This window comes from Vanessa atalanta, chromosome Z (genome assembly GCF_905147765.1).
Source record: "Vanessa atalanta chromosome Z, ilVanAtal1.2, whole genome shotgun sequence".
In the NCBI taxonomy this organism is placed as follows: domain Eukaryota; kingdom Metazoa; phylum Arthropoda; class Insecta; order Lepidoptera; family Nymphalidae; genus Vanessa; species Vanessa atalanta.
This window is the reverse complement of record NC_061902.1, coordinates 14,339,888-14,364,106: the sequence shown is the minus strand read 5'-3', so window position 1 is coordinate 14,364,106 and position 24,219 is coordinate 14,339,888. Positions and strand designations below refer to the sequence as shown.

The 24,219-nt window shown below is 34.7% G+C and overlaps 1 protein-coding gene across 1 annotated transcript in view; it reads left to right on the top strand.

The window, feature by feature from the left end:
- Nucleotides 1-24,219, top strand: part of LOC125075883 (E3 ubiquitin-protein ligase MYCBP2) — an 87,011-nt gene that overhangs the window by 4,178 nt on the left and 58,614 nt on the right. The window contains exons 9-34 of the mRNA XM_047687713.1: nucleotides 3,841-3,975; nucleotides 4,818-4,967; nucleotides 5,278-5,430; nucleotides 5,782-5,893; nucleotides 6,204-6,369; nucleotides 8,349-8,470; nucleotides 9,159-9,383; nucleotides 9,506-9,681; nucleotides 9,809-10,031; nucleotides 10,178-10,673; nucleotides 10,759-10,925; nucleotides 11,027-11,211; nucleotides 11,455-12,210; nucleotides 12,289-12,441; nucleotides 12,708-12,803; nucleotides 12,883-13,116; nucleotides 13,210-13,413; nucleotides 13,497-13,631; nucleotides 14,282-14,460; nucleotides 15,159-15,462; nucleotides 15,582-15,748; nucleotides 16,142-16,307; nucleotides 17,239-17,360; nucleotides 18,460-18,564; nucleotides 18,780-18,973; nucleotides 21,948-22,107. Of these exons, the coding sequence (XP_047543669.1) occupies nucleotides 3,841-3,975; nucleotides 4,818-4,967; nucleotides 5,278-5,430; nucleotides 5,782-5,893; nucleotides 6,204-6,369; nucleotides 8,349-8,470; nucleotides 9,159-9,383; nucleotides 9,506-9,681; nucleotides 9,809-10,031; nucleotides 10,178-10,673; nucleotides 10,759-10,925; nucleotides 11,027-11,211; nucleotides 11,455-12,210; nucleotides 12,289-12,441; nucleotides 12,708-12,803; nucleotides 12,883-13,116; nucleotides 13,210-13,413; nucleotides 13,497-13,631; nucleotides 14,282-14,460; nucleotides 15,159-15,462; nucleotides 15,582-15,748; nucleotides 16,142-16,307; nucleotides 17,239-17,360; nucleotides 18,460-18,564; nucleotides 18,780-18,973; nucleotides 21,948-22,107 (5,285 nt within the window). The remainder of the gene's footprint in view (nucleotides 1-3,840; nucleotides 3,976-4,817; nucleotides 4,968-5,277; nucleotides 5,431-5,781; nucleotides 5,894-6,203; nucleotides 6,370-8,348; nucleotides 8,471-9,158; nucleotides 9,384-9,505; nucleotides 9,682-9,808; nucleotides 10,032-10,177; nucleotides 10,674-10,758; nucleotides 10,926-11,026; nucleotides 11,212-11,454; nucleotides 12,211-12,288; nucleotides 12,442-12,707; nucleotides 12,804-12,882; nucleotides 13,117-13,209; nucleotides 13,414-13,496; nucleotides 13,632-14,281; nucleotides 14,461-15,158; nucleotides 15,463-15,581; nucleotides 15,749-16,141; nucleotides 16,308-17,238; nucleotides 17,361-18,459; nucleotides 18,565-18,779; nucleotides 18,974-21,947; nucleotides 22,108-24,219) is intronic.

Here is a 24,219-nt window from a genome sequence, read left to right as displayed (position 1 = left end):
TCGTTATATTCTAGCTTTATCAGTTGGTCTGGATGGTATTCAATCAGTTTCTTCATAAACCAGAATTTTTCAGAACCAGAATCTCCTTAGTGGTTGCCATTTGTAACCTCTTCAGTGTCCATAACGTGTCTACGCTGTTGTCGGATGTTTCTCGAATATCTTGACATTGAAGAACTGCATTGATGTCGTTGTAACTTTCATATCTCATAATTTAGTCCCTGTGACTCGTGTATTATGAGAATGTTGGATCGTTCTACGTTATCGTAGCCTTGGCCATCGAGACGTTCTTTCTCTGCCTGCGTATATTTTAAGTCAGGGTCTTCGCTGGGTCTTGATGATTGTTATACCTCTGTATATACCTAGGTGCAGGTATATACTATTACTACTTTACTGTTTGAATACGGATAAGCCTCCGTAAGCTTCACAGTACAAATGCAGTACGTTACTTCCATTGGTCATCTGGTGTTCACAACAGTTCTTGTGAATTGGATGACAAGCTATTTGGACAGATATGTGCTTAGCTTTAAGAGATTATCTCGGTCAATGTATTAGAGTTGATTGATATCATCGGTGAGTAGGAGGTAAGAGGAGCCGGTAGTGGCACGGGCTTTGATGATAAGCTTTAATATCACGATGGCTCTGAAATGACTGCCGACTGTCTGTCAGTCAGCTGTCTGTTCTGTATGCTATTAACTTTTTCATAGTAGATTTTGAACGTGAGTATTTAGGATTACTTAACGACTTAACTTGAAAAATCGAAATAAAAAAAAAATCTAAACTGCCTAATATTATTTAATTTTCTTATTTATGATTTCTTAGAAACATTTTAAAACTAAATAAGTGAATTAATATATTTTTTATTGCACAAAACCCTACCACCAATACAATTTTTAAAAATATTAAAAAAAGTAATACATATTATGTAACTCCGGTAGTTTTATATTGGCAAAGATTTTCGCCAATACACAAACCTTCAATACAAACTTTTAAAGACTATACATTACATTACATTAGCAGCCCGTAAATGTCCCACTGCTGGGATAAAGGCCTCCTCTCCCTTTGAGGAGAAGGTTTGGAGCATATTCCACCACGCTGCTCCAATGCGGGTTGGCGGAATACACACGTGGCTGAATTTCGTTGAAATTCACATGCAGGTTTCCTCATGATGTTTTCCTTCACCACCGAGCACGAGATGAATTATAAACACAAATTAAGCACATGAAATTTCAGTGGTGCATGCCTGGGTTTGAACCCGAAATCATCGGTTAAGATGCACGCGTTCTAACCACTGGGCCATCTCGGCTCTAATTTAAAGACAATAATTTCTATAAAATTATTATAGATATAAGACAGAAGCCAAGTCTGATTATAGAACAGCTGAATTACTAAAATCGTTAATGTATACTTTTTTGTAATTCTAATTTTTACCCAATATAAAAAGTTTAGTATTGCTAACCTAAAACACCAAATTATTATTAAATAACACCAACCGTAATGTTTCAAGGATCTTCAAATCACTTAAAACAGCAAACGATTATCTGTTGTTAATGTCTAAATATATACTTAACCAGTTATTTATTTCGAATCAATTTCTATTCCCACATTATTTCTCCGAAATTGTGTGGAATTTCCACACAATTTCAAAATTTCAGGTTTTCAAATTTCCCGGCACACGAGACAGCCAATCAAATACCGGAAATTCCCGGGCTTTTAAGAACCTTTTTTTTTAAGAGTTTGAAGACTTTTTTTTGTAGAATTTTGTTTGTTTGCAATGAGTTTATTTCTGGGAAACTCATTAAAGAAGGCAATTTTTGTAACAATCAACATCATTTCTTATATCATTTCTTGTATCATTTCTTTTAATCAAACACAAATTCACTTTTAAGCAGTTAACTCTTATAGTCTTATAGGTACCACTCACTCATGAGATATTCTACGGCCAAACAGCAGTACTCATTATTGTTGTGTTCCGGTGAAGCCACTAACTACAGGGACAAGGGACATAACATCTTAGTTCCCAAGGTTGGTAGCGCATTGGTGATGTAAGGAATGGTTAATATTTCTGCACCATTGTCTATGGGCGCTGGTGACCACTTGCTCGACCACACCCTCAGGTGGCCCATATGCTCGTACTCCTATAAATATTATAAAAAAAAAATCAAAATGAAAATATTATTTATTCAAGTAGTCTCATAAAAACACTGTTGAATCATTATGATACGGTGTTGAATTAAATTTTAAGTTACTAACGATGAAACGAACCTCGTTAAAAGTCATACTAATTCTTAATAAATTTACTATTATCTACTAATTCTAGTATCTTATAATTTCTCATAATCGCAATATTGTTAATTCTCATAATCATAGATTTGTTTCATATTTAAATAATATAAATATAAATAATAACAGACAGACTTAAATCAGTCTTTTAAATAATAAAATAACACATTATTAAAAAAGACTTTTAAAAAAATCAGAGCGTCAACAGCTTTGTCCGACAATCTATTCTGTTTGACAAATCTATTGTATTTTTGTTATAATGCTACCGAACAAGAAGAACACTCTCGTTTTCATCAGATATCGCTTTCGACAGTCTTGTCTCATCTCGAGTCTCGAACCGAAAGTACCGGGACTCGAGACAACTAAAATTACGAAAGGACCTAAACCCTAGCGAGGGCCAATAAATCAATAACATACTCCAGTTACGTGTCATTTCATGAGAACGAACCGGAACTCGGTAGGTTCGGTACAAGGTATTTCTAACAAGAGCATTATAAAATGAAAAAAATCTATTGGCTCTAATCACGTGCCGATTCAAGCAAAAGACGGTGGGAATCCATCACAACCCGGTTCCCTCTTACAAGCTGGGTTTAAACGATTAAAACGGCATAACAATCTAAAAATAAGAAAAAACTACTTTTGCAGGCGCAACGACGATATGTAAGATAAAAAAATACTTTAAAGCGTATTTATTACTATAAAATTAATTAATTTTATATAATGACATACCTTAGGCAGGAAACAATCGTCCCCAGGCCGTTTCAAAAATAAATAAATCATTAAAAAAACAAAAAATAATCCACTCAGCTTATTTCGCCAGTTGTTCTCAGATCTGACTTAATTTTTTCCGAATCAGTTGTAGATATTTAGCAATCGATAAGTTATGACTCTAAATCGAAGAAATAGTTTTTGACTAGAATTAAATAAAGGTTTTACTTTTGTCTACTTCGTTGTAATACAACATACATACGTAGAGCTGTATCTCAAGAAATTCTATGCCTTTCAAGCCCTCGCCAAGCAACTGTCATATGTCATATAAATATATGTATATAGTAAATGTTGCCGGATTTATTATAAACTACGCACATATCTACTAGGAACATATAATAATATGTATAAGGTTGATTAGGTCAATTGTTGTAGAATCAATAGTTTGTTTATGTGTTTTCGCGAATTAGTGCGTACGTTTGTTTTTAGGTAAATATACAATGTGTATGTAGGTTATAACTTATGTTCGTGGTTATTTTCCCTTGAATTATATAGTAAGAGAAAACATGACACTTTTCATACGACGTAGGTACAGGTTGATAAAAACCCCATAAGGTGTTCATTACTATAGTAAATCGTATATATGCTATCTTAGCACCTTATGGGCTTTTTATCAATGTCAATTCAGCAGTTTTTTACAAGAACCATATCTTGATAGCCCATACAGACAATGTCAAATATCTTGGATATTTGACATTGTCTGTATGGGCTAACAAAACTTTTATTTTTAACTTATATAAATTGTTTACGTATGGTTGGAAAAAATTCTGATGAAATGCTTTTCTTTTGTAGGTGTATTATACAGGTAAAGGCACAAGTCTAGGCTACAAAGTTGCGACTCCTCAAACCGGCCGCTGGACACTCATGAAAGAGACACTCTTTAATAAAAACGAGACTCCTAACACAAGAAGGTGTAAAGTAGTTCAGGTAAGATTATTTATGTATTGCTTAATTTAACTTTTAATTATTATAAAAAATAGTGACTTTTCACTTGTGTTAGGGTTCGTGTACCACTCACTAATTATGAGTTTTTTAAATCTAAATATGTAAACTTTATATACCAATTAAAAAAAATTGTGAAATAATTGTTAAACGAAGATTTTAATACTTATCATATACGTAAATACTGAATCAATTTTAATAAAAGTGTTGTATAATATTAAATTACATGTTATGTTTTGCGCGTCGCGATTCATTGATTTAATATTATTTAATTTAATATTATTGGTATTTGGTGGGCAAATTAACTCAACGAACAACCAGATTAATTCAATATAATGTTTTATAATTCTTTCTTGTCTCTCTGATAGGAAAAAGCGAACTTAACCTTTAATCACATGTGAGATTTGCACGATTGGCTCAGTATGGTGTTCGATACAAACCTTTTACATGTGTTTATGTGTAGCCGTAGCTTTTAATAAGATTAAAAATTAATAATATAAAAGATAAATTTAAAATAACTTACTAATCATTACACAAATGTGCAAATAATCATCACAAAATAAAGATAATAAAAGGGTACTTCCCTTTTATTCTAGACGTTATTAATTTCAAAATTCAAGAACTTGCCACTTTACCCCTCGAGGGATGAATTAATTATATTAATAACTTTATTAAGTAGCCTTTCTTAAAATTTAAGATTACTTCGTTCCAAGTTCGATCAAAATCGGTTCAGTGCAAAACCGTAACAGATCGCCAGACAGAGTAACTTTTGCATTTATGATATTAGTAGATTATGATTCAGAGTGTAATCAATTTTTTATTCGTAGGTTGCCTTAGGCCATGAAGGTGTCCACGCAATCCTAGTGTTAGATAATGGATCGGCGTTATTCACGGGCATAGCGCGAAGAGGAGAAGATGGCGATGCCATTAAACACAGGCGAACACCCAAACCTACGCGACCTAAGAAGATTCTAAGGGTCTGTATCATGTCTATAACAGAATATATATACATTATACACTTAATAATTATTATTTAACAACTATTCCATTTGCATTTACGTTATTTATCGAAGAATGCTCGTTGTATATCAAATCTGTACTTTGAAGATGTGTATTTATTTTATAAGATTTGGTATTATGTTTTATTAACTTCGATGACGTCTAAATAAAAAAATCATTTAATTTTATTAGCGTTTTTATAAATTGTAAAATTCTCAGGCTATAAGTTACATTACTCTAGTGAATGGTGTAATTAATTATATTATTAATGTTCGGTGGTTGATGCAGGCTGAACGTCATCATATAGTGTACGCAGCATGCAACTACGGCTCGACAGCGCTGGTGACAAGGCAGGGTGAACTGCTCATGTTTGGCAAAGATACGCAGCACTGCGGCGAGTCCGGACTAGTCAGTGGATTGCGACATGAAAATATCATTCAGGTATGAATATATAAGTAATTTTTATTCACAAGTCGCCGTCTTTAACTATGGCTAGTTTAGGTTAGGTTACCTGTAAACAGCAGTACTTAGTATTGTTCTGTTCTGGTTGGAAGGATGAGTGAGCCCGTTTAATTACAAGCACAAAGGACATAGCTTCTTATTGAAAACAATTTCGATTCCTTGTCGTATCGACGAGGCAAGGAATCGTAAATAGTTTTTACGATCACAGTGATTACTTAATATGACTTCGTTATATTATATACAGTATTTTTTATAATTCTGCCAAATAATAAAATAATTTAATATTTTAATTGTTTTGTTACTTAATAATTTGGATTAATTTGTTTATAGGTCGCATTAGGAAAAGCGCATGCAATAGCTCTTACAAACTTCGGTGATGTTTATTCCTTTGGTATCAACAACAAGGGTCAATGTGGAAGGGAGTTCGGATACACTAAAGAGAGTAAGTACATGTTACTACAAATTTAAAGCAGTGTAATAATTATGTTATTGTAATTAAAATGTTTTTATATGATATGCCAGTGGTAAGTTTATACGGTTGCTAAATCTGGGCTATGGGGTGATAAATTTAAATACTTTGGGGTGTTGATTTTCATTGCTCGGTGTGCTAACTGAAACCGTTGGTCTCCCGCCTTCGCAAGAGTCAGACTATAATGAATAGAATATAATAAAAGAGAGGAAATAACACAAGTGCTTGCGCACAACTCTCTCCAATATAATATCGAGCTCAGCTGGATATAATTTTGTTATAGAACCATATCCGACTCGAAACACGAGTAACAAGGAGGAAGCTCGGCCATGCCCCGATATGCACACGTGGAACGTAGAGTACTGCCGAGTGTGCGTTCTTTGTCGGGAGTGCACAGGATTCGGGAGCGGCTGCCATTGCGCCACGCTGCCTAACAGGGTACCCGGCGAGTGAGTATATTTCTTGTATTATATTTTTTTGCCGTGGGTTTGTGCACCCCCCTTTGGTAGGTATCACTAACACATCGTTTACTTTACCAAAAAAGTAATCAGAACACACCAATATTTTGTATCACTAATACAAAGGGACAATATTTTTTAAAATGTTAAAACAGAGGTGATTCGGTTCAATAAGTTGACGTCCGAGCTGATTTAATTAAATATTTTACTCTTTTTCGATCAACAATTCTTCCACATAATGCTTTGGCAATATTCTGAACATAGAACCCGCATAGGGATGTCTTAATAGGGATGTCTTAATTTCTCCATCTAAGCCGAGAAGGTTGAATGGACCTACATCATATGTACATAAGCTACGGGTAATTCAAATAAGACATCAACAACGCCAGCATACTCGTTACAGATCCCTATCCATGCGACGTACTTAAAATTAGTGATATAAATTTTCACAGGTATCACAGTGACCGCGGAATCGCTATCAGCTTCAAATTAAACCTTAAAGCAAATAACTTCAGTCATAAGTTCGCCTATCTTTGAAAAATATTAAGAAAATGTTGCCTCCATCTCCTCGTTCTCTTTATGGTTTGCATATGATTAATTATCTTTTTTATTGCATTTTCTTTCATTTTCACCTATAAATTAGCGAAACGACACTAGATAATTTATGACTAGTATATCCGCACTATTCATACACTTTATTAGAATCAGAATGCACTTTTTTTTAAAAGCTGCTCCTGTTGAAGAACTGATGTTGAACACGACCACCTCGTCAATGTTCCCTTTGGGAACTGTCCCGATTTATTAAATACTTGGTAGCGTTAACTCATAAAGCCTTGAGTTGTTAACTCATCTCGTTCTGGTCTCGGTAAAATACCTATGACGAAATCACGACACTTCAACGACTTTAATGATAACGCGACGAGCAGTTAAACCACGGATATCGAGAGATGTGCCTTTAGAGCGTGCTCTGTGTCGCCTGACGGTCAAGTTGATTTTATATCTAAACAGCACCGACCAGTGCCGTACTAATCACGTAGCAAGAGTAGCAATTGCTAAGGGAGCGCGTGAAAGGGGCCCCGCATATTTAAATGCACTCATCTTTTCAATTGTTAGTTTTTTATTAAAATTATTCTAAATTGCCAGACAGTCTCATCTCTGGCTTGTCGTAGTTTTCAAAGCCTATAGTAACTTACTAGACTAATAATAATTACCCACAAAAGTGTAATCTGTAAATGACCAATAAACTTATTAAGTGTTGAATTGTTTTTTACCACTTTATACTTAAGAACCAATAAAAGATCAAGCGCTTTTTGAAAGAATTTGGTACGGGCACCGACTGTTACATACATGTAATTAAAAAAATATATTTGAATATACTGAATCTTACGTTGAAAGCAAAAGAAACAAAACACTATTATGATGTTAAATCTGGTAATTCCGCTACACATTGTCAGCGTGTATTTAATAATTGATATAAAGTTGCCTAAAATTTTTCATTCTAAACTCATGCTTGGGTGTATGTTTTCATCTAACACATCTATTCATTAATCGTATAAGCGTAATCTTGCACCATTTCAACCTTGATTTGGCAATGCCAAATCCGAAGTTGATGAACTGAGTGCACTAAAGCAATTGCCAGTTTTAAATAGGAAATTGCGAAACATTCGTCGCCATTTATTACTAAGTGAATCTTCAGTTAGCAATGCACTTCTCTGTTATTTATATATATGAGTATTCACATACAGTTCATATAAGGGCTACCCATACATGTACATCACAATGTGATCTAAATCAGCTTTTACAGTCTTTGTTTACTTTATTACAAATTCAAATAAAATCGATTTTATATATCAGGGATTAAGTTTAAAATTTATTAACTATCAATACCTATATTTTGAAATTTCAGTTTAAAGTATATCTGGGGCTAAATTTACCTTAGTTTTATTATTTCAATGCGTATAATTTTGCAGACGTTGCGGGTGCGGAGAAGGCGACAGTGGATGCAGTGTGTGTGGCGTGTGCAGGCGATGCTCGGAGGCCTCCACGTCTTCGGCTGCAACTTCTAAACCGGAACAAGAAAATTTAACTATCGGTAAATATTTTTTTATAAATTAAATAATTTACTATCTAAATGTTTTTATTTAGTTTTTAAACTTACAATATAATGTTACTTTGAATACATAATATTGTGAATCAAGCTTTATGAAATATTATCATGATTGGCAGTTTACTTACCCTTATTTGTATCTAGATGTCTGATGTCTAATATTATGGTAATTTAAAATAAATGTACTATTAAAACCAGTGTTTGATAGTATAAGCTACTCTCGGGGAACTCTTCCTACCTCATATTTACCATGTGAAATAAATTGGAACAGCATCACGTTTAGCGCCGCTTTGAATATCACATAAGTGACTTGTTTCTGCGATACAGTCGCTTATTTCGATATTCGAAACGGACAAAAACGCTGACTACAATGAAGTGAATTATGCTGCTGGAAATGTCGTGATAGCAACGATATTGGTTAGTTTGTGACCTTATCATTACTATAACGTTTTGTGACATTACAATTACAGGAATTATTATACATTGTACAGACACGATAAAATGTGTTATAGCTGGTTCGACAGACAAAATTTATAACTTCCGTCATAATTGTTCTTTGCCAGTTTATGGACTATATTGGTGTGTTAAATGTTGTTAAAATTGAAATGCATGAGATGTAAAAAAATTATATAACAAAATGTAACATCGTATTAAATAACGTAAATTTTGACAGAAAAAGAGCAGGAGCAGTCCAATGAACCTGGACCGTCAACAGCGTCGGCAACAGCAGCGGGTCCGACGCCTAGTGGGTCGGGACCGGGAACAGGCGCAGAGTCGGAGCGAGAGGCCAGTGTCAAAGTGAGCTGCCTGGCACCTGCTCGCGTAGTTGTCCCGGGCGGACATCGAATCCTCGCTGTAGCCTGTGGACTGCATCATACCATGCTGTTATCTGAACATGGTTTGTGATATTATTTACATAGTATTTCTTAGTAGTAGTTCAATTATAATTATAACCAATTATTGTTTTTATAAATGTCATCCAACATTTAATTAAATAAGTACCTATATTGTTGTACACAGGTGAAGTATTTACGTTCGGATCGAATCAGTGGGGCGCTTTAGGTGCGGGCGATATATCAACGCATCACCGTCTCGTGCGCGTGCGCGTCCCTCGCGCGGCCGCCATCGCCGCCGGCAGCAATCACAGCGCTGTGCTTACGCGCGATGGAGAACTCTACACGTTTGGAAGCTACCAGGTTGTGACACTTGTGACATTCATATTATATATCTATGAAATAGCGATGTCTTAGAGATTTTAATTTTTAGTAGTTATTTAATGTAAAAATATTGTAATTTAAATTAAATATTTATTTGCACATCTAGAAAGGATCATTGGGTCGAGCTCGGCAGGACGAACCGCGTAATGAGCGCAGTCCAGTCTGGTACGCGACGCCTGGCCGCGTACCGAGAATTGGACCACGATATGGATGCCGAGGAGTATGGATTAGTGCATCCGGCGACCAGACCTTCGTACAAGTCTCACAGGCGCTCATAAACACTGACACGCTCTTCAGCTCTACAATCACGTCCAACTCCAACAGTATCAGTTAGTGTCAATTTGTTATTGGATAGCACTTCCCCTACGAATAATCCTGTAGTAGATATTTTTAAATACCTTTTATATTTTTAAATCAGCCATTTAAAATTTTCAAATTTGTATACCCTTTTAATTGTTATGATTTCCTTTTTCAGTAATTCTACCGAACCGACCAGAGCATACTTTCAAATGCATCACTATAAACAAAAATGATGGTGCGTGTAGCGCCTGGACTGGGCCCGAACAAGTTGACTTTGTGAACACACTCGCTTGCCTCGACCCTCTTTACGACGTTCTGTGGTGCTATCAGCCACAAATGCGAGTCATGAAATGTTTTAACATCATTGCATTCGACTCGCACAAGTTACAGCGATGCTGCTCGAATGATCCCGAAGCATTTTCGGATGCTGAATTCGAGTATCCTAATTACGGCTGTATGAAGAGGTTGGAAGATTTCCGACATGTAGAAACTTTTGAATGGATTAGCAATATTCATGATAGAGAAATAGACAACATTGTACTTTCCGATATGTCTGTTCTCCATCAAGAATTAGCTATTCCTTGTAGCCCAGGGTGCCAGGTTACAAGGATCCATGCCGCTTTACATTTACTGGGGAGCTTAGACTCTCTCACGTATGCGCACGACAACAAGTATGTACTATATATATATATTTAACTTTTAATATTCTAAATATGATTAAAAATTAAGTGACACGTTGTGTAATATTTTTTTAAGGTCACCGGTAGTCGAATGCATACGTGATAATACTGTATTGCCAGTGGCACCATTGATTGAGGACTACTTCACTGTCAACCGTTTCGAAAATCACGGTGGCGGTTGGGGCTATTCGGGACACTCAATAGAAGCTATTCGCTTCATGTGTGACAACGATATAAAACTAGGTAAAATTTTTAATTGTCTGTGTTCATATTCGTATGATATGTAGTAAACAATATACGAAATAATACGGTAAACAAATGTGACCTGAATTTTTGGTGTACAGGAGGCATTGGATTGTACGGTGGTCGCGGCGAATACACAGCTAAGATTCGTCTATACGACATTGGTCCAGACGGAGGAGATCAAGAAGGCGACGGAGAAATTATTTTTGAAACGGAGGATGTATTTTATGAATGTGCTCCAAAGGACAAATATCCTTTAATGTTCGAATCGCCACTGCCTGTAGTGGTGAGTAGAAAGTCAATAATAATGTCATATATAACGTATTATTAGATTTTATTTGCGATCATTTAAGTGTATGACATCAAATTAAAACCAGATTATTGTTCGAATATAAAAAAATAATTACAAAACATATATTGCAGACAAGAAGTAATAAACATGAAAAAAATAAAATAAAACGTTAAATAAGGAACGTATTATAATATGTATTATATTGTGTATTTGATAGAGAAATCAAATGATTCACAGGCTGGGAGGTGGTACGTAGTGTCTGCTACAATAAACGGGCCGTCGTCGGACTGTGGTTCGGCTGGTCAGGCGATGGTAATAAACGACGATGTAGGATTTCACTTTAAAACTTCGAAGAAATCAAATAATGGCACTGATGTTAACGCTGGTCAAATTCCTAGTCTCTTGTATAATTTAACGAGCTCGGACCATCCGGTACCTATTAGACATTTGGATCCCGGAGAACCAGTAATCGTTCTCTCCAAAAATGTATCGAGAAAAGTTACAGTCTCGTGTTTCCGATCTCTCATAACACTTTTGCAGTGGAGTTGGAAGACGTTTAAAGATATTTTGTTGGATACAAATGGTCAGATACCAATTAATTATCAAAAGCTCGTGGTAATGAAACATCAAAAGAGATTGGTATACATCATGCGAGCCGGGTTGAGATTGGTTAAATCGTACATAAAAGAGGTTTACCCGCAGAGCATCAAAAAGAGAAATTCACCAGACTACATGTCGTATTTCGAATCAATAGCAGATGCTCGAAATTTTATTCAGACTGTAATGGCTGATCAAACGCCGACGTGTGCTTCGTTACCCCGAAAACAAGGTCGAAGTAAAACTCACAGAATATGCTACGTGCAATTTGCTCTCGAGCTGACAAACTCAGTGTTGAAGGAAGCCCATGAGACATTTAACGCGTGTTTTTACGCGTTCTTTCCAACACCCATTCTGAAATGGAATCATCTTTGCTTAATGCTGTACCATGTCAGGGTAAGTAAGATCCGTTTCGATTATTATTCTATTTTTTTATATTATTATTATATTACCGTTTATGGTCGTATGGTTCAGGATGGCAGCGTTCCTCCGTCTCAAGTACGCGAGTTAACAGCAACTTGCGCTGCGATGTGTCTCTCTCAGAGTCTACGTGATGTATTGCAATACATCGTACCTCTCACCCAGAGTCAAACATCGCGTCAGGATTCGCGCCGATCTGAAGTCAAGGTATATTTTAATATTATGATAAATTTTAATTTATACACTTGAACTAAAATATTGGTCAATGATATTAGTTTATTGTATTATTATAATTACATAATAAACAATATAAAAGAACATGTAGCACTTCAACAAAATAAATATAGTACATGAATACATAAATCTTATAAAGTTTTATAATATATTTGAGATGTTTGAGATACAGTAAGAGAAATGAAACAACTTTTTCTATTATTAAATTTAATAAAACATTTTTCATAAAAATTTTGCAGAATAAAGATATACCTTGCAAATCAGCAACAGTGCCGAGATCATCTCACGCACAGAAACCACCGCCTGTTCCACCTAGAGCCAAGGACTCCCAAAAAGTGAGTCGCAAAAAAACTGCTTCCTTAAAAATAGTCTTATTGTAAAAAAATATCCTAATTATTATTAAAAATGTTTTAGGCTCAAGACAACAGCGATACATCAAGCTACTTAGAATGGCATCTGCTGGACGTCGTACCTCGACTGCTGGATGTAGTACTTAGCCCTATTAAACAGCAAATAACGCATAGGCAATGCGCCCCCGCTCACGACCACGGGGAGCTCCAAACGCAGGATCGCCTTGCTGAATATTGCTGTAAGCTGACGGCACGCATTATTGCCGAAATGTCGTTCAGTGCTTTGCAGTATAACAAGGTGAGATGTAGTGTCTAATTAGTGAAAGTTTAGTTAAAAATAATTATGTTAAATGCTCAGGATACGGCGGTAATAATAACAATTTACATGTAGGACGATCCTGAATCAAAGTCACTGAAGCACCTAGTGACCGCTTCCCGCTTCATGCGTGAGAACTCGATGCGGACGTGGAGCACGGGCCACGGCAGTCCAGACGCGATCTGCTTCACTGTAGACAGACCAGGAGTCGCTCTTTCTGGAGCTTGCGTATTTGTTGGCTCAGGAAAATATGATTATTCTTTAGAACTCTTGCACGATGTAAGTACTTTTAAATTTAATATTTCATTGAATAATTCCAATCAGCTTTTTTGTCTAATTTACAAATTCCGTGTTCTTCACAGATGCGGACTATATCGGAAGATGCCAATCCAACGCACTGTTGGGTTAGCCTTGAAGTGAAGGAAGGTACATTTTCATCAGCTGACGCTCAACATGATATGGTGCCTCTGAAGTTTACAAGACCTGTTCTGCTTAAGGTTATATTTTTATGTTATTACTTATTAACTATCACTTTTGCACAATTTAACTTTAAAAACGTTTGAAATTTATTTATAACTTTAGCATAACGTAAATAAAATTAAAATTACAACTATTTTGTTTGTAACTTCAAATTAATTAACTTTAGTGTCATTTCTGTATACTCTATATCTTTAACATGTATTAAAACAAGTTTTGGAATTTTAAAATGTAACATTAAGAAAATTATTATTTAAGTTTACATTTAATTTAAACGGATGTAATCATCGTGGCGCCTGAGTATATTTGTATTAAATTAGAATATTATAAAAAAAAAATACATTTTTTCCTTTTTGAACATAGATTTGCTGTTTTTGTAAATCTATTTGTAGTGTTGAAAGGATTTGTTATTTGACTTCCGGAAAACTTTCTTTTGATGATTTATTTAGTTTAAAACTTTTCCAACTCTACCGATTTTTTCATCTGGCCTCATAAGATTTTTTTTTCTCGATATATTCACACACTATTCGTCAATTAGACTTCAATACATTACAATAGTTATTTTTAATTAGTCGAATAAATAGGTCTAAGCTAAGTTTTGAACGACATTTAAAAATAAAGATTAAAGATATTATTTTACAATGCCTTAATTAGAATTTATTTTTTACAGGATGACACTCGGTATGCCTTGCGCTTCTGTTGCGAAGGCGCGCGTACGGCTAGCGGAGACTGCGGACTGCCAGCCGTCACAGGCCCGGATGGCACTACTTTCCAGTATTCCTCATGTTCACTCAGTTTCAACGGAACTACTCTTGCTCGCGGACAGCTTCCTTCTCTCATATATTATAGGTAATGTATATTATTGTGACAATGTAAAGATACGCAGTATAAAATAAATCATATTGTATGATGGCCTTGAAATAATTGAATTTTATTTCAAATTTCATTAGGATTTGACCTATTGCTTCTCAAAAGATTCGCCGATCTTAATAATTGTTTTTTATTAGGCCTGGTATATATCACGACAGTGAGCTTATATTCATTACAAAAATTGTGCAAGAACGTTTGGGTAGGTACTACTCGCTTGTCAGATCTTCTACTGCTAAATAGTAACATAGTTTTTGTACACTAGAACTCAACAAAACTTAGTATTGTTGTATTTCGGTTCATTGGAACCAGTGTAACTACATACACCAGGCACATAACAAGCTCCCAAGATCGGTATGAATGGTTAATATTTTTACAATCCAATTTCTATGGATGTTTTGTGTGGCCTTTACTATGGCATAAAAAAGGAGAAGAAACCTACTTTTAATTTTGAAGTACTTGATGAATGACGATGAATTTTTCACTTGTTTTGGGTATAATATTCGATATCTTCGTCGATTGTTTTTTAATTTCAATAAATGTATTTGTGATTGGTATAAAAATCAGAAGAAAATATATCATCATTTCAAATATCATAGGTTGCGCCCATATATTTAAGTCTCCTATAAAAATGGTTGCCATCACCGAAATCGTTTAAGAGCATTTATGTTTAAATCTAGGACCAAATGGATAGATCGCAGTAGCGACAGCACAAATGGTGGGGCCCTGATCAACACGGGCTTAGTGGTTCGCAACGTGGAACGTCTCCAAGATGACATGGACTGGGAGCGCGGCGCTGCTCGCGAGGCTGCCGTGGCGGTGGCGGGTCAGTTGGCGGAGCGAGGCGGCGCCTTGTTGGCAATGATGCGCGCACTCTCGCCGGACGATCTGCGACGCTCCGCCCCCGCTTTGGCTGCCGCACCCGCGCTCAACATGTTACTGCCGTTCGCGCTAGCCAATCTCGAAGGACTACATGATTCCAAGGTCAATATAATTATTTTAGTTATTTATTAAATAGCATAACCACCATTTTTCGTCTATTGTTATTAGATACTTATTTATAAAATTTATTTTTAACTAATTGTTCTTATTTTTTGTTTCAGAGCGTTATCAATCTACTCGAAATCGTACATAAGCTACTGCCGCACGTAGCAGAAATGAACCTTAAGATGCCAACTAACGAAGAGAACCCTTCCAACACGACTAGTCACTACTATACATGGGTAGAAAGCGAACATCCTTACAAACAATCTACCGTCATTAATAAAAGGTAAATGAAATTAACAAATGTTGTTATAAAATCTTGTGGGTTCCGCCTGCAGATCGGCTATTCTACCGTCAAATAGAAATATTTCGCATTGCTGTGTTCCTGTTTGAAGGATGTAAATATAGTCGCCAGCAACCATAAAATCATCGATACCGTTATATTCGATGATGGGTTATTTAATTTTATACTTCTTGCTTCCTTGCCAATGTCTATGAATAAAAGTTACACCATCAGGAAATCTTGTATCTTATCTTTCTTTTCAGGCTGGATCTGATATACAAAATAAGCCGTTGAATACTTATTAAAAATAAAATATTTATCTAATAATATAAAACTAAAATTAAAATAGTCCAATTTCTTTGTTACTGTAATATATTTTCATTTTTATTTCTCAAGGGTGCTCTTCCCTCCTCAAGTTTCATGGATTATACTAGAGATGGATCCACGTAGCATTACCGCGCAACCCGAAGACACGCTCACGATATACGCAGTGGCCGGCGCTCCGAAACATAAGTGTCACTGTGCGAATGATACGCACATAGCAGATCCTCCCTTCCGCAAGGTATATAAGGTAGCGGTCGTCCATTCACCCATTCATTGTAATCACACTGCTACACTACACTGGCTGGCTATTTCGGATAACTATACGCAGCGAGTTCTCTTTATAGTGGCCGTTCTATTTGAATCGTGTCATATATTTAAAATGAGAACTATCTCCATTCAAAAGCGCTGCTTATACTTATACAATGCATGGCCAGCCTAACCTAGCATGAACGAATAATACGATTATTGCGTGCTATTTACTGTAGTACTAACGCGTGTGATGCACTGTAGGGAAGGACTCATTCGCCGTCATTCATTTTCATAATAGACTGAATTAGCGTTATACTTAAACTGATTTGCGTTCTTGCACAGCGAAAGCTAAGTATAGATACTAGTTATTTTGTTTGAATATTACTGCATTGCTTTAAAAATATTGCATTTTGAAATTGATAATATAAAATATGTTAAATACATACTTTTTGTTTAGTAATTTATGTATTAAGTAAAATACAATTACCATATTTAAAATATATAAACCAATACTTACATCAATTTATTGATAAAAAAATGTACTATTCTCTCGAAAATCTTGTTATTATATAAATTATACTAAATCATATTTGGAAATTAAAAGTGGGAAAAAAACTTCTTCACTTTTGAAATATTTATTCATGAATAGATGCGGTTTACAATGTTCGTCGTTGAACGTGTAGATTCATACGAACGAACGCTTTATAAAATTCGTTAAAGACAATTAAAATAAAATCAAATAATGCCAAAGGAGGCAGTGGCATTGATTGACCGACGAATAGTTGGAATAGTATTGCCAACAGTCGGTGGTCAGCTACAAGCAAATAATTTTAGGGTGCGCGAATATTCTGCACATGTATGTTGTATTACAGCGAAAAATTACCGAAGAATGTATTATAATAATGTTCGGATCGTTGCAGCGGTTAATACAACTAACCTCAGAAACTGGGGAGGCAGAGGAATTAGAAGAGAGTATCTCTGAGGCACCTTGTATGCACTACAACTGCACATACGTCAGTGTCACACCGAAGTTGGCAAATATGTAAGTTATGATTATATACATATTAGGTATTCCAAAAAACAAAATATTCACCATTCTAATAATTATGATATATGGTATACATGATTACTTAGTGGACAAATGTCGATCATTTCGCTCGATTGGGCGTTTCCGTTAGATATACCTCCTGCAGAGTTCGCATACTCTGTGCCTTGCTTGGAGAGAAATTTACATTACATCGATATTTAAGCGAATTAATTACGTAAAACAATTGCTAGACGATCTTTTTATGAGTATATTGCAAAAAGAAGGTTTTATTATCGGATATCTTGGAGTTGTATTATCGGATATGTTAAGTTGATTCAATAAAAAAACCTTGTGATAGATAGCTTCGGAACAAAAAACGAATTATTACGATAACACCTATCTTGCTTATTTAATTCTATTACTAGATAACATAATAATAAGTTTTATTTATCTGTTTGTCATTTTTGCCAGCAATTGTAATTTTACTCCCTTTCTGTTTACCGATTGATATGATATTTGGTACACACCTTTAGTTCTGGTGGCAATACAATTGAATATATTCAGTATCGTTATAAATCCAAGATGGCCGCCGCCACAAAATGGCGGATTAAATTTTTTTCAATTCCACCAACATCGATAGTATGGGTATTGAAAGAGACTAACTAAAATAATACAATACACAATAAAAAAAATACAAATCTGAAATGGCCGCCGCTATAAGATGGCAGGTTTAATAATTATTCGTTTCAATTCTTTTAATGTGGGTAATGGATACCAAATGAAAGAGCTTTAAAATTAGAACACTTGCATAGCGGATGATATAGTTTAGAAAGTAAAATACACATATACATTAAAATTAAGTTTTAGGCACCTAATAAATACAAAGAACTTTGTCATTTTGGAATCGGGATTCGAACATGTTCAAACTTGTTTTTGTTTTTCTCGATAACGATTATCGAGAAAAAAGGTATTAATGCAACTCAAATGAGGCTACTTTATATTTATCTAAACCTTAAATGCAATAATAATACGAAGCTGTTATAGAAGTTATCTATGTTTATATTCTAGTTTAATAATGTTCGTATATAGAAAATTAAAATTTGTATTATTTCAGCCCCACGGAGTGGCCACAGCGAGCTTTGCTAGTGCCTGGAAACGAAGTGATATTTTCATTGGAGACTGCGTCCGATTATTTGAATGACTACAACAAATCCAACAAGTAAGTATGTAAACTTAACTTAGTTTCAATGGATTTGGTGTGATTCGGATTAATTATGGTACAACAGAAAATTAGTTAAAATACTATAATTCAAATATATAATTCATTTTACAATTTTAAATGCCTTGTATTAATTATATTTTTGTATTTGATACTTGTAGCAACAGAATTGACTGAAAAAGAATGTTATTAAAAGTATACGTTTGTTGATACAGTGAAGAAAGTCGCTTCGGGTATCGATGCCTTTGCGTCGGTTACGAGGAGAGCCCTCTAGCGGGCATGGGCACGACCGGCGCGAGCACTGCCGGCGGGTGTCTCGCCGCTCTTGAGATGGAGCTCGTACACCTCGGCGCCACTTGCGCCACGCGACTGCTCGCACCCGACTTGGACATACCACCACTCACTCAAGGTAATCTCGATATTCAACACTCTTTCTCATAAACATAAATAATAAATTTCGCGTTAAAATACACGACGGAAAAGTCTCCGTAATCTCAACGAACAATAAACCCCGTGGTTTAGTTTAAGATTTTTTTTAATAAGATGTGGTTAGCGAGTTGAATAGAAGGTGTTTGTTTGAAAGTCAGTAGGTAATGGCGGGCCTACTACAAAAATAGAGTTGCTGAAGATTTCGGAAATGAAAATGGAAATTATATGATCACTCCTAAAGGAACAGACACTAAAATTTTATTTAAAATAAATTAAATTTCGACATCAGAAATGTGATTTAGAACGAATGAACGAATTTTCATTTGATTTCTTAAATATTTGACAAATTTTCAATTGATCTAAAAGTAAATTTATTTTAAACTAGACTTTGCTTATAAATATATACTTTAACTATTCGAGTTCAGTTCAACTGCTTGTCTCTTAAATTTACTTTCAAATTTTAAAAGTCTTTATTTAATTGGAGTACTAAGATGTGTCATATTAATTTCTGATTAAATTTAACCTTTAATAGCTTAACATTTATTTCGGATTGACGTACTAATGGTTATATTTATGATTTCAAAATCAATGTTCCAGCAACTTTGCAACTTTGTCTTATGCTCTAACAAATTACTTCCCCTTTTATAGTTCAAAATGTGAGAGTATAACATTCCAAACTATGTATGAATGCGCGAGGTGCAACTGAAATTTTCTTCTAGCTCTAAGGTATCCGCCCGTTATTGCAGTAAATAACATCATTATCGTAACTTTGATCAATTAATTCAATATAATAAAAAAAAACACTTGGTGCTAGGGCTTTGTGCAAGCCCGTCTGGGTAGAGACCACCCACTCAGATATTCTACCGCCAAGTAACAGTATTCTGTATTGTTGTGTTCCGGTTAGCAAGGTGAGTGAGCCAGTGTAATCACAGACACAAAGGACATAACATTTTAGTTCCCAAGGTTGGTAACGCATAGGTGATGTAAGGAATGGTTAATATTTCTTAAAGCGCCTTTGTCTAATGGGCGCTGGTGACCACTTACCATCAGATGGCCCATATGCTGGGCCGCCAACCATGGTCATAAGGTACATAACATCTTAGTTTCCAAGATTGATAGCGCATTGGTTTATAGCGTCAATTTCTATGAGATTTGCTGACCATTCACCATCAGTGCACCGAACTATTACAGTTAAACTAGTAAATAAATTAATTATAGCCCTTTTATGATTATATTACTTGCTTGTATCTGATAAATATACAATATTTAATTTTTATAAATAGAATTGAATGAATTATTACAATTTAAAAACATTACTTTAATTGCGTTTAAAGTGCAATGCGAGTTAGTTTGGTTATATGTTCTATAAAATATGGATGTTGCATCATTCGTTCGTCCCCTGCGTTCGTAAATGTCAAGGCTTCTGAATGCACTATGATACCAAAGAACTCGCGTCAATGATTACTTCCTCAATTGTTGCAAGACATGGCATTACAAATTGCTACTTCAATTAGAATATCAGTGTTACATATACCTCCGTGGTCGAGTAGCGTGTACACCGGTTTTCATGGGTACGCCACTCCGAGGTCCCGGGTTCGATTCCCGGCCGAGTCGATGTAGAAAAAGTTCATTACTTTTCTATGTTGTCTTGGGTCTGGGTGTTTGTGGTACCGTCGTTACTTCTGATTTCCATAACACAAGTGCTTTAGCTACTTACATTGGGATCAGATTAATGTATGTGATGTATAAAAAAAAAAAACAAATATATTCAAATTTGTCTGCTTATAATAACAAAAATTATTTGGTAGTTTTGAAGTACCAAATCTTAAAAAATGTATTAAAAGTTTTGAAATATATTTTCCAATAAGTCATTTGAAGTAACAAAATTATATACCTACTAATAATTTAGCAAGACAGTATGAATTACTAGTATTTTATTAGAGTCTCTTTGGTTATTTTTGTATCCATATGTATTCTAACATAAATAATAAAGTCTAGTTTTTTTTTAGAATTATTTGTAACGTTGTTTATAGTATTCGAAATTGTTTTGAATTTAAAAACTATTTCTTTTTTTTTCTCATACGAATTATTCTTTACAAATTATCATATATACATTAACAGCTGAAAAAAAATGTTAATCTTTTATATAATTTACATTTACACCAAACAGTTTAGAAATATATTTTTGATCTGTTTGAAAGTAACAATACTAGTTCCTGTTTTGGAAATACTACATTTGTGCACATTGCAATGAATTATCTATTGTGGTTCTAGCTTTAGCGGCTTTTCCCATTCTAACACAAAGTAAAAATAAGGAAAAAAATAAGCTACGGTTAGTGACTACGCACTATAGTAATATAGAAACTTTTATATAACATAATAAAATATTAATATATGTATCCAAAGCAAAGGGCAATAGAACACGACAAGTGCTGAGCCACTGTAGATGTAACTTATAACTCGTGGTATAGTTTTATATATTGAACATATTTTTATATTTGGTTTGTGTTAAGAAAGTCTGGTGTCCCGTTAAGATTTTCTTCATTAAAACAATTTAGTCATGACTCATTAGGTCCTCGTTTAGATGATTATATGGCTCGAGTGGAGCGTCCGCTCGTGACCAGAATGCAGGGCTGCAGGTGTTACCTTGATCCATTGTACTCCAGCTTTGTGATGTACTTGATTAGAATTTAAACTTGTGTGTACATTTTTAAACTGTCTAACTGTATACATACTTGATTAGCTATATTATAAAATAAAATGAAAATAGCTATTCGAAAATTAAAAGATTTCAAGATTCAAAGCTTTAATAAGCCCATTAGCCGGAAACTTTTTTAAAAAAAATACTATACACTTGAGCGATCGTAAAGCTAATGGAGACATAATCATCCTGGCTATTTACATGCAAATAACATCACATAAATAAATAATAAATTAATATTATTATCTATCAGCCACAATAGTTGAGGTGCAGATGCTCGCGATGTCGTCGAGCGGAGGAGGCTGCGACGAGATAGGTGCTGACGAAACAGAAACACTGCTGCTGTCTCGTGGACTCGAAATAGGCTCACCGCCTGCGGTACAAAGTGTGCTCGATGGAAACCCGCTGCTGAGGTCAGTACCTACTTCGCAGTATATATTAGGTTTTACCGGGGTATAGTATGTCTTAAATATTAACAATACAATACATATGGCAGATATTTCAACCAACAACCACCTGTCATCATTACTAAAACATCTAAACATTCAGTAATGCTTGCCTGGAATTGAACCCATAATCTTTCACTGTGGTTTAGGTCCTATTCATTGGGCCATCTGTGATCTGTGTATGGATGTATAAATTAACTTAAAAATATTATACGCTGTTAGAGTTCATTTGTTCTACTAACAATGGTACAAATTTTAAAGGTTTATTAGTAATTCGTAAAGGTATATTTTTTAACACAAATACCACTATAGCATGCAACTTGCGATTCAAACCACGAGGTTAGGGAACTGGCGACCAATTTAATACACTATTTACTCCTTTTTCATAAAGATATGTTATAAGTTTATTTCTAATGTAAAAAAGTTTTTAGAAATTAATGAGTCGAAGCAGCTAATGTCTTATTTTGGTTATTTTCTTCTTTATAAAACCGATGACAAGAGCTTGTCACATTTTTGTAACATTTTGCTCACGATTGATAGCGTACGGATTGTCAATATAACGCAGTACTACATTGTTGCAAAAGTTATCGCTAATGTCATTATAGTAGTAATAATTCAATAATATAACAATTAATAATTAGTTTAGAAATTTTGCTCGCCAACTCCCTAACTAATGGAATGCGCCTAATATTATAAATTGGCTAAATATGAAGTTACGTATGGTGAAATGACTTGCTTCTCTTATTGCACTGCCTTATATGTATTATGTTGACTGCCATATATTTATAAACGAAAGGTAAGAATTATTGGTAAGCATTACATGATGTTGAGGATGTACAATTACGATGTCGTTCTGATCGATTTCGGTCACCGCGACAATGGAGACGAGCAACGGCGCTGGAGTGCTGATAGTGCAAGCGTATGAGTAAACGCAGATGTACTCTATTTTCTCATTTTCATAATCTAATTTGACGGCAATTCGACAAGACTGGATGGAGTTCATCAGCAGGACCAACGGATTTTCAAGTTTTCAACGGCGAGGTACAGGTATCTGCTCCGTAACGCCGAGCTTCAACTAAATCCAATAAATTTTATTATTGTGACCTGGCTCTCGAACCTACCTTAGGCTTGTGGATTGATTAATAACCACGAATCAAGCGATTCAGAAACTATATATGGGTTAAATGTATATAAAGGTTAACATACATGTTAATTTAATAATTAAAAGTAATCACAAACAATAAGTAAACATAATAACGATTCAAATGAATGAATATTACATTAAATATTTCATCTCTGTAACTCTGTTTTTTTCTATATTTATATATATCTAGTTGAGTCAAATAGGGAATTTATTCTCGGAGTGAAATAAGCGACAAACGTGTCTAACGTTTGTTTTAACGTTTTATGTTATGACGTTTAAAAAGTCTCATAGTCTAGTGTCGCGAGTCAAGATATTCAAGGACAAAGGTCACAAAAACGTGTTTTTGTTCATAAATATCTTGTTTCATGCTCTTAATGACTTTTTAAGTTATTAATAAAAGTTGTAGTCTAAATTCTCAACAATTTTAACAACGTCTTATACATCCAAGGGTTCGTTTATAAATTTCTATGTCCATATTGTATTTATTTATTAATAAATATTGGATTTTTTTGCTGTCTGTATTCGACTTTAAAGCTTGGTGGACCAACGATATTTATATATATTAGATATTTTGTGTTTTTTTTTTTTAATCAAGTAGGTACCAATACAAAGTTCTATTGAAGTCGGTAGCTTACACTCATTAATTTTGAAGTTTACATATTTTGCTTCTTATCAGAAGTCAGTCGTACGGATAAAATTCGCCCAAGAGTACCTTTCTCTCCCTAAATTCAATTCGGACCTATAGTTTCAGAGATCTCGCAATGAGTCAGCCAGTCATTATATATTAAATTTTTAAAACAAATATTTGTTATGTATGTTAGTTGTTATTATGCTTAGTAATGTATATAGATTACAATATACACTGAGCATACATGACTATGCAAGGAAAAATCATAGAAATAAATTGAGTATTCGCAGTAAGACATTACACGCAG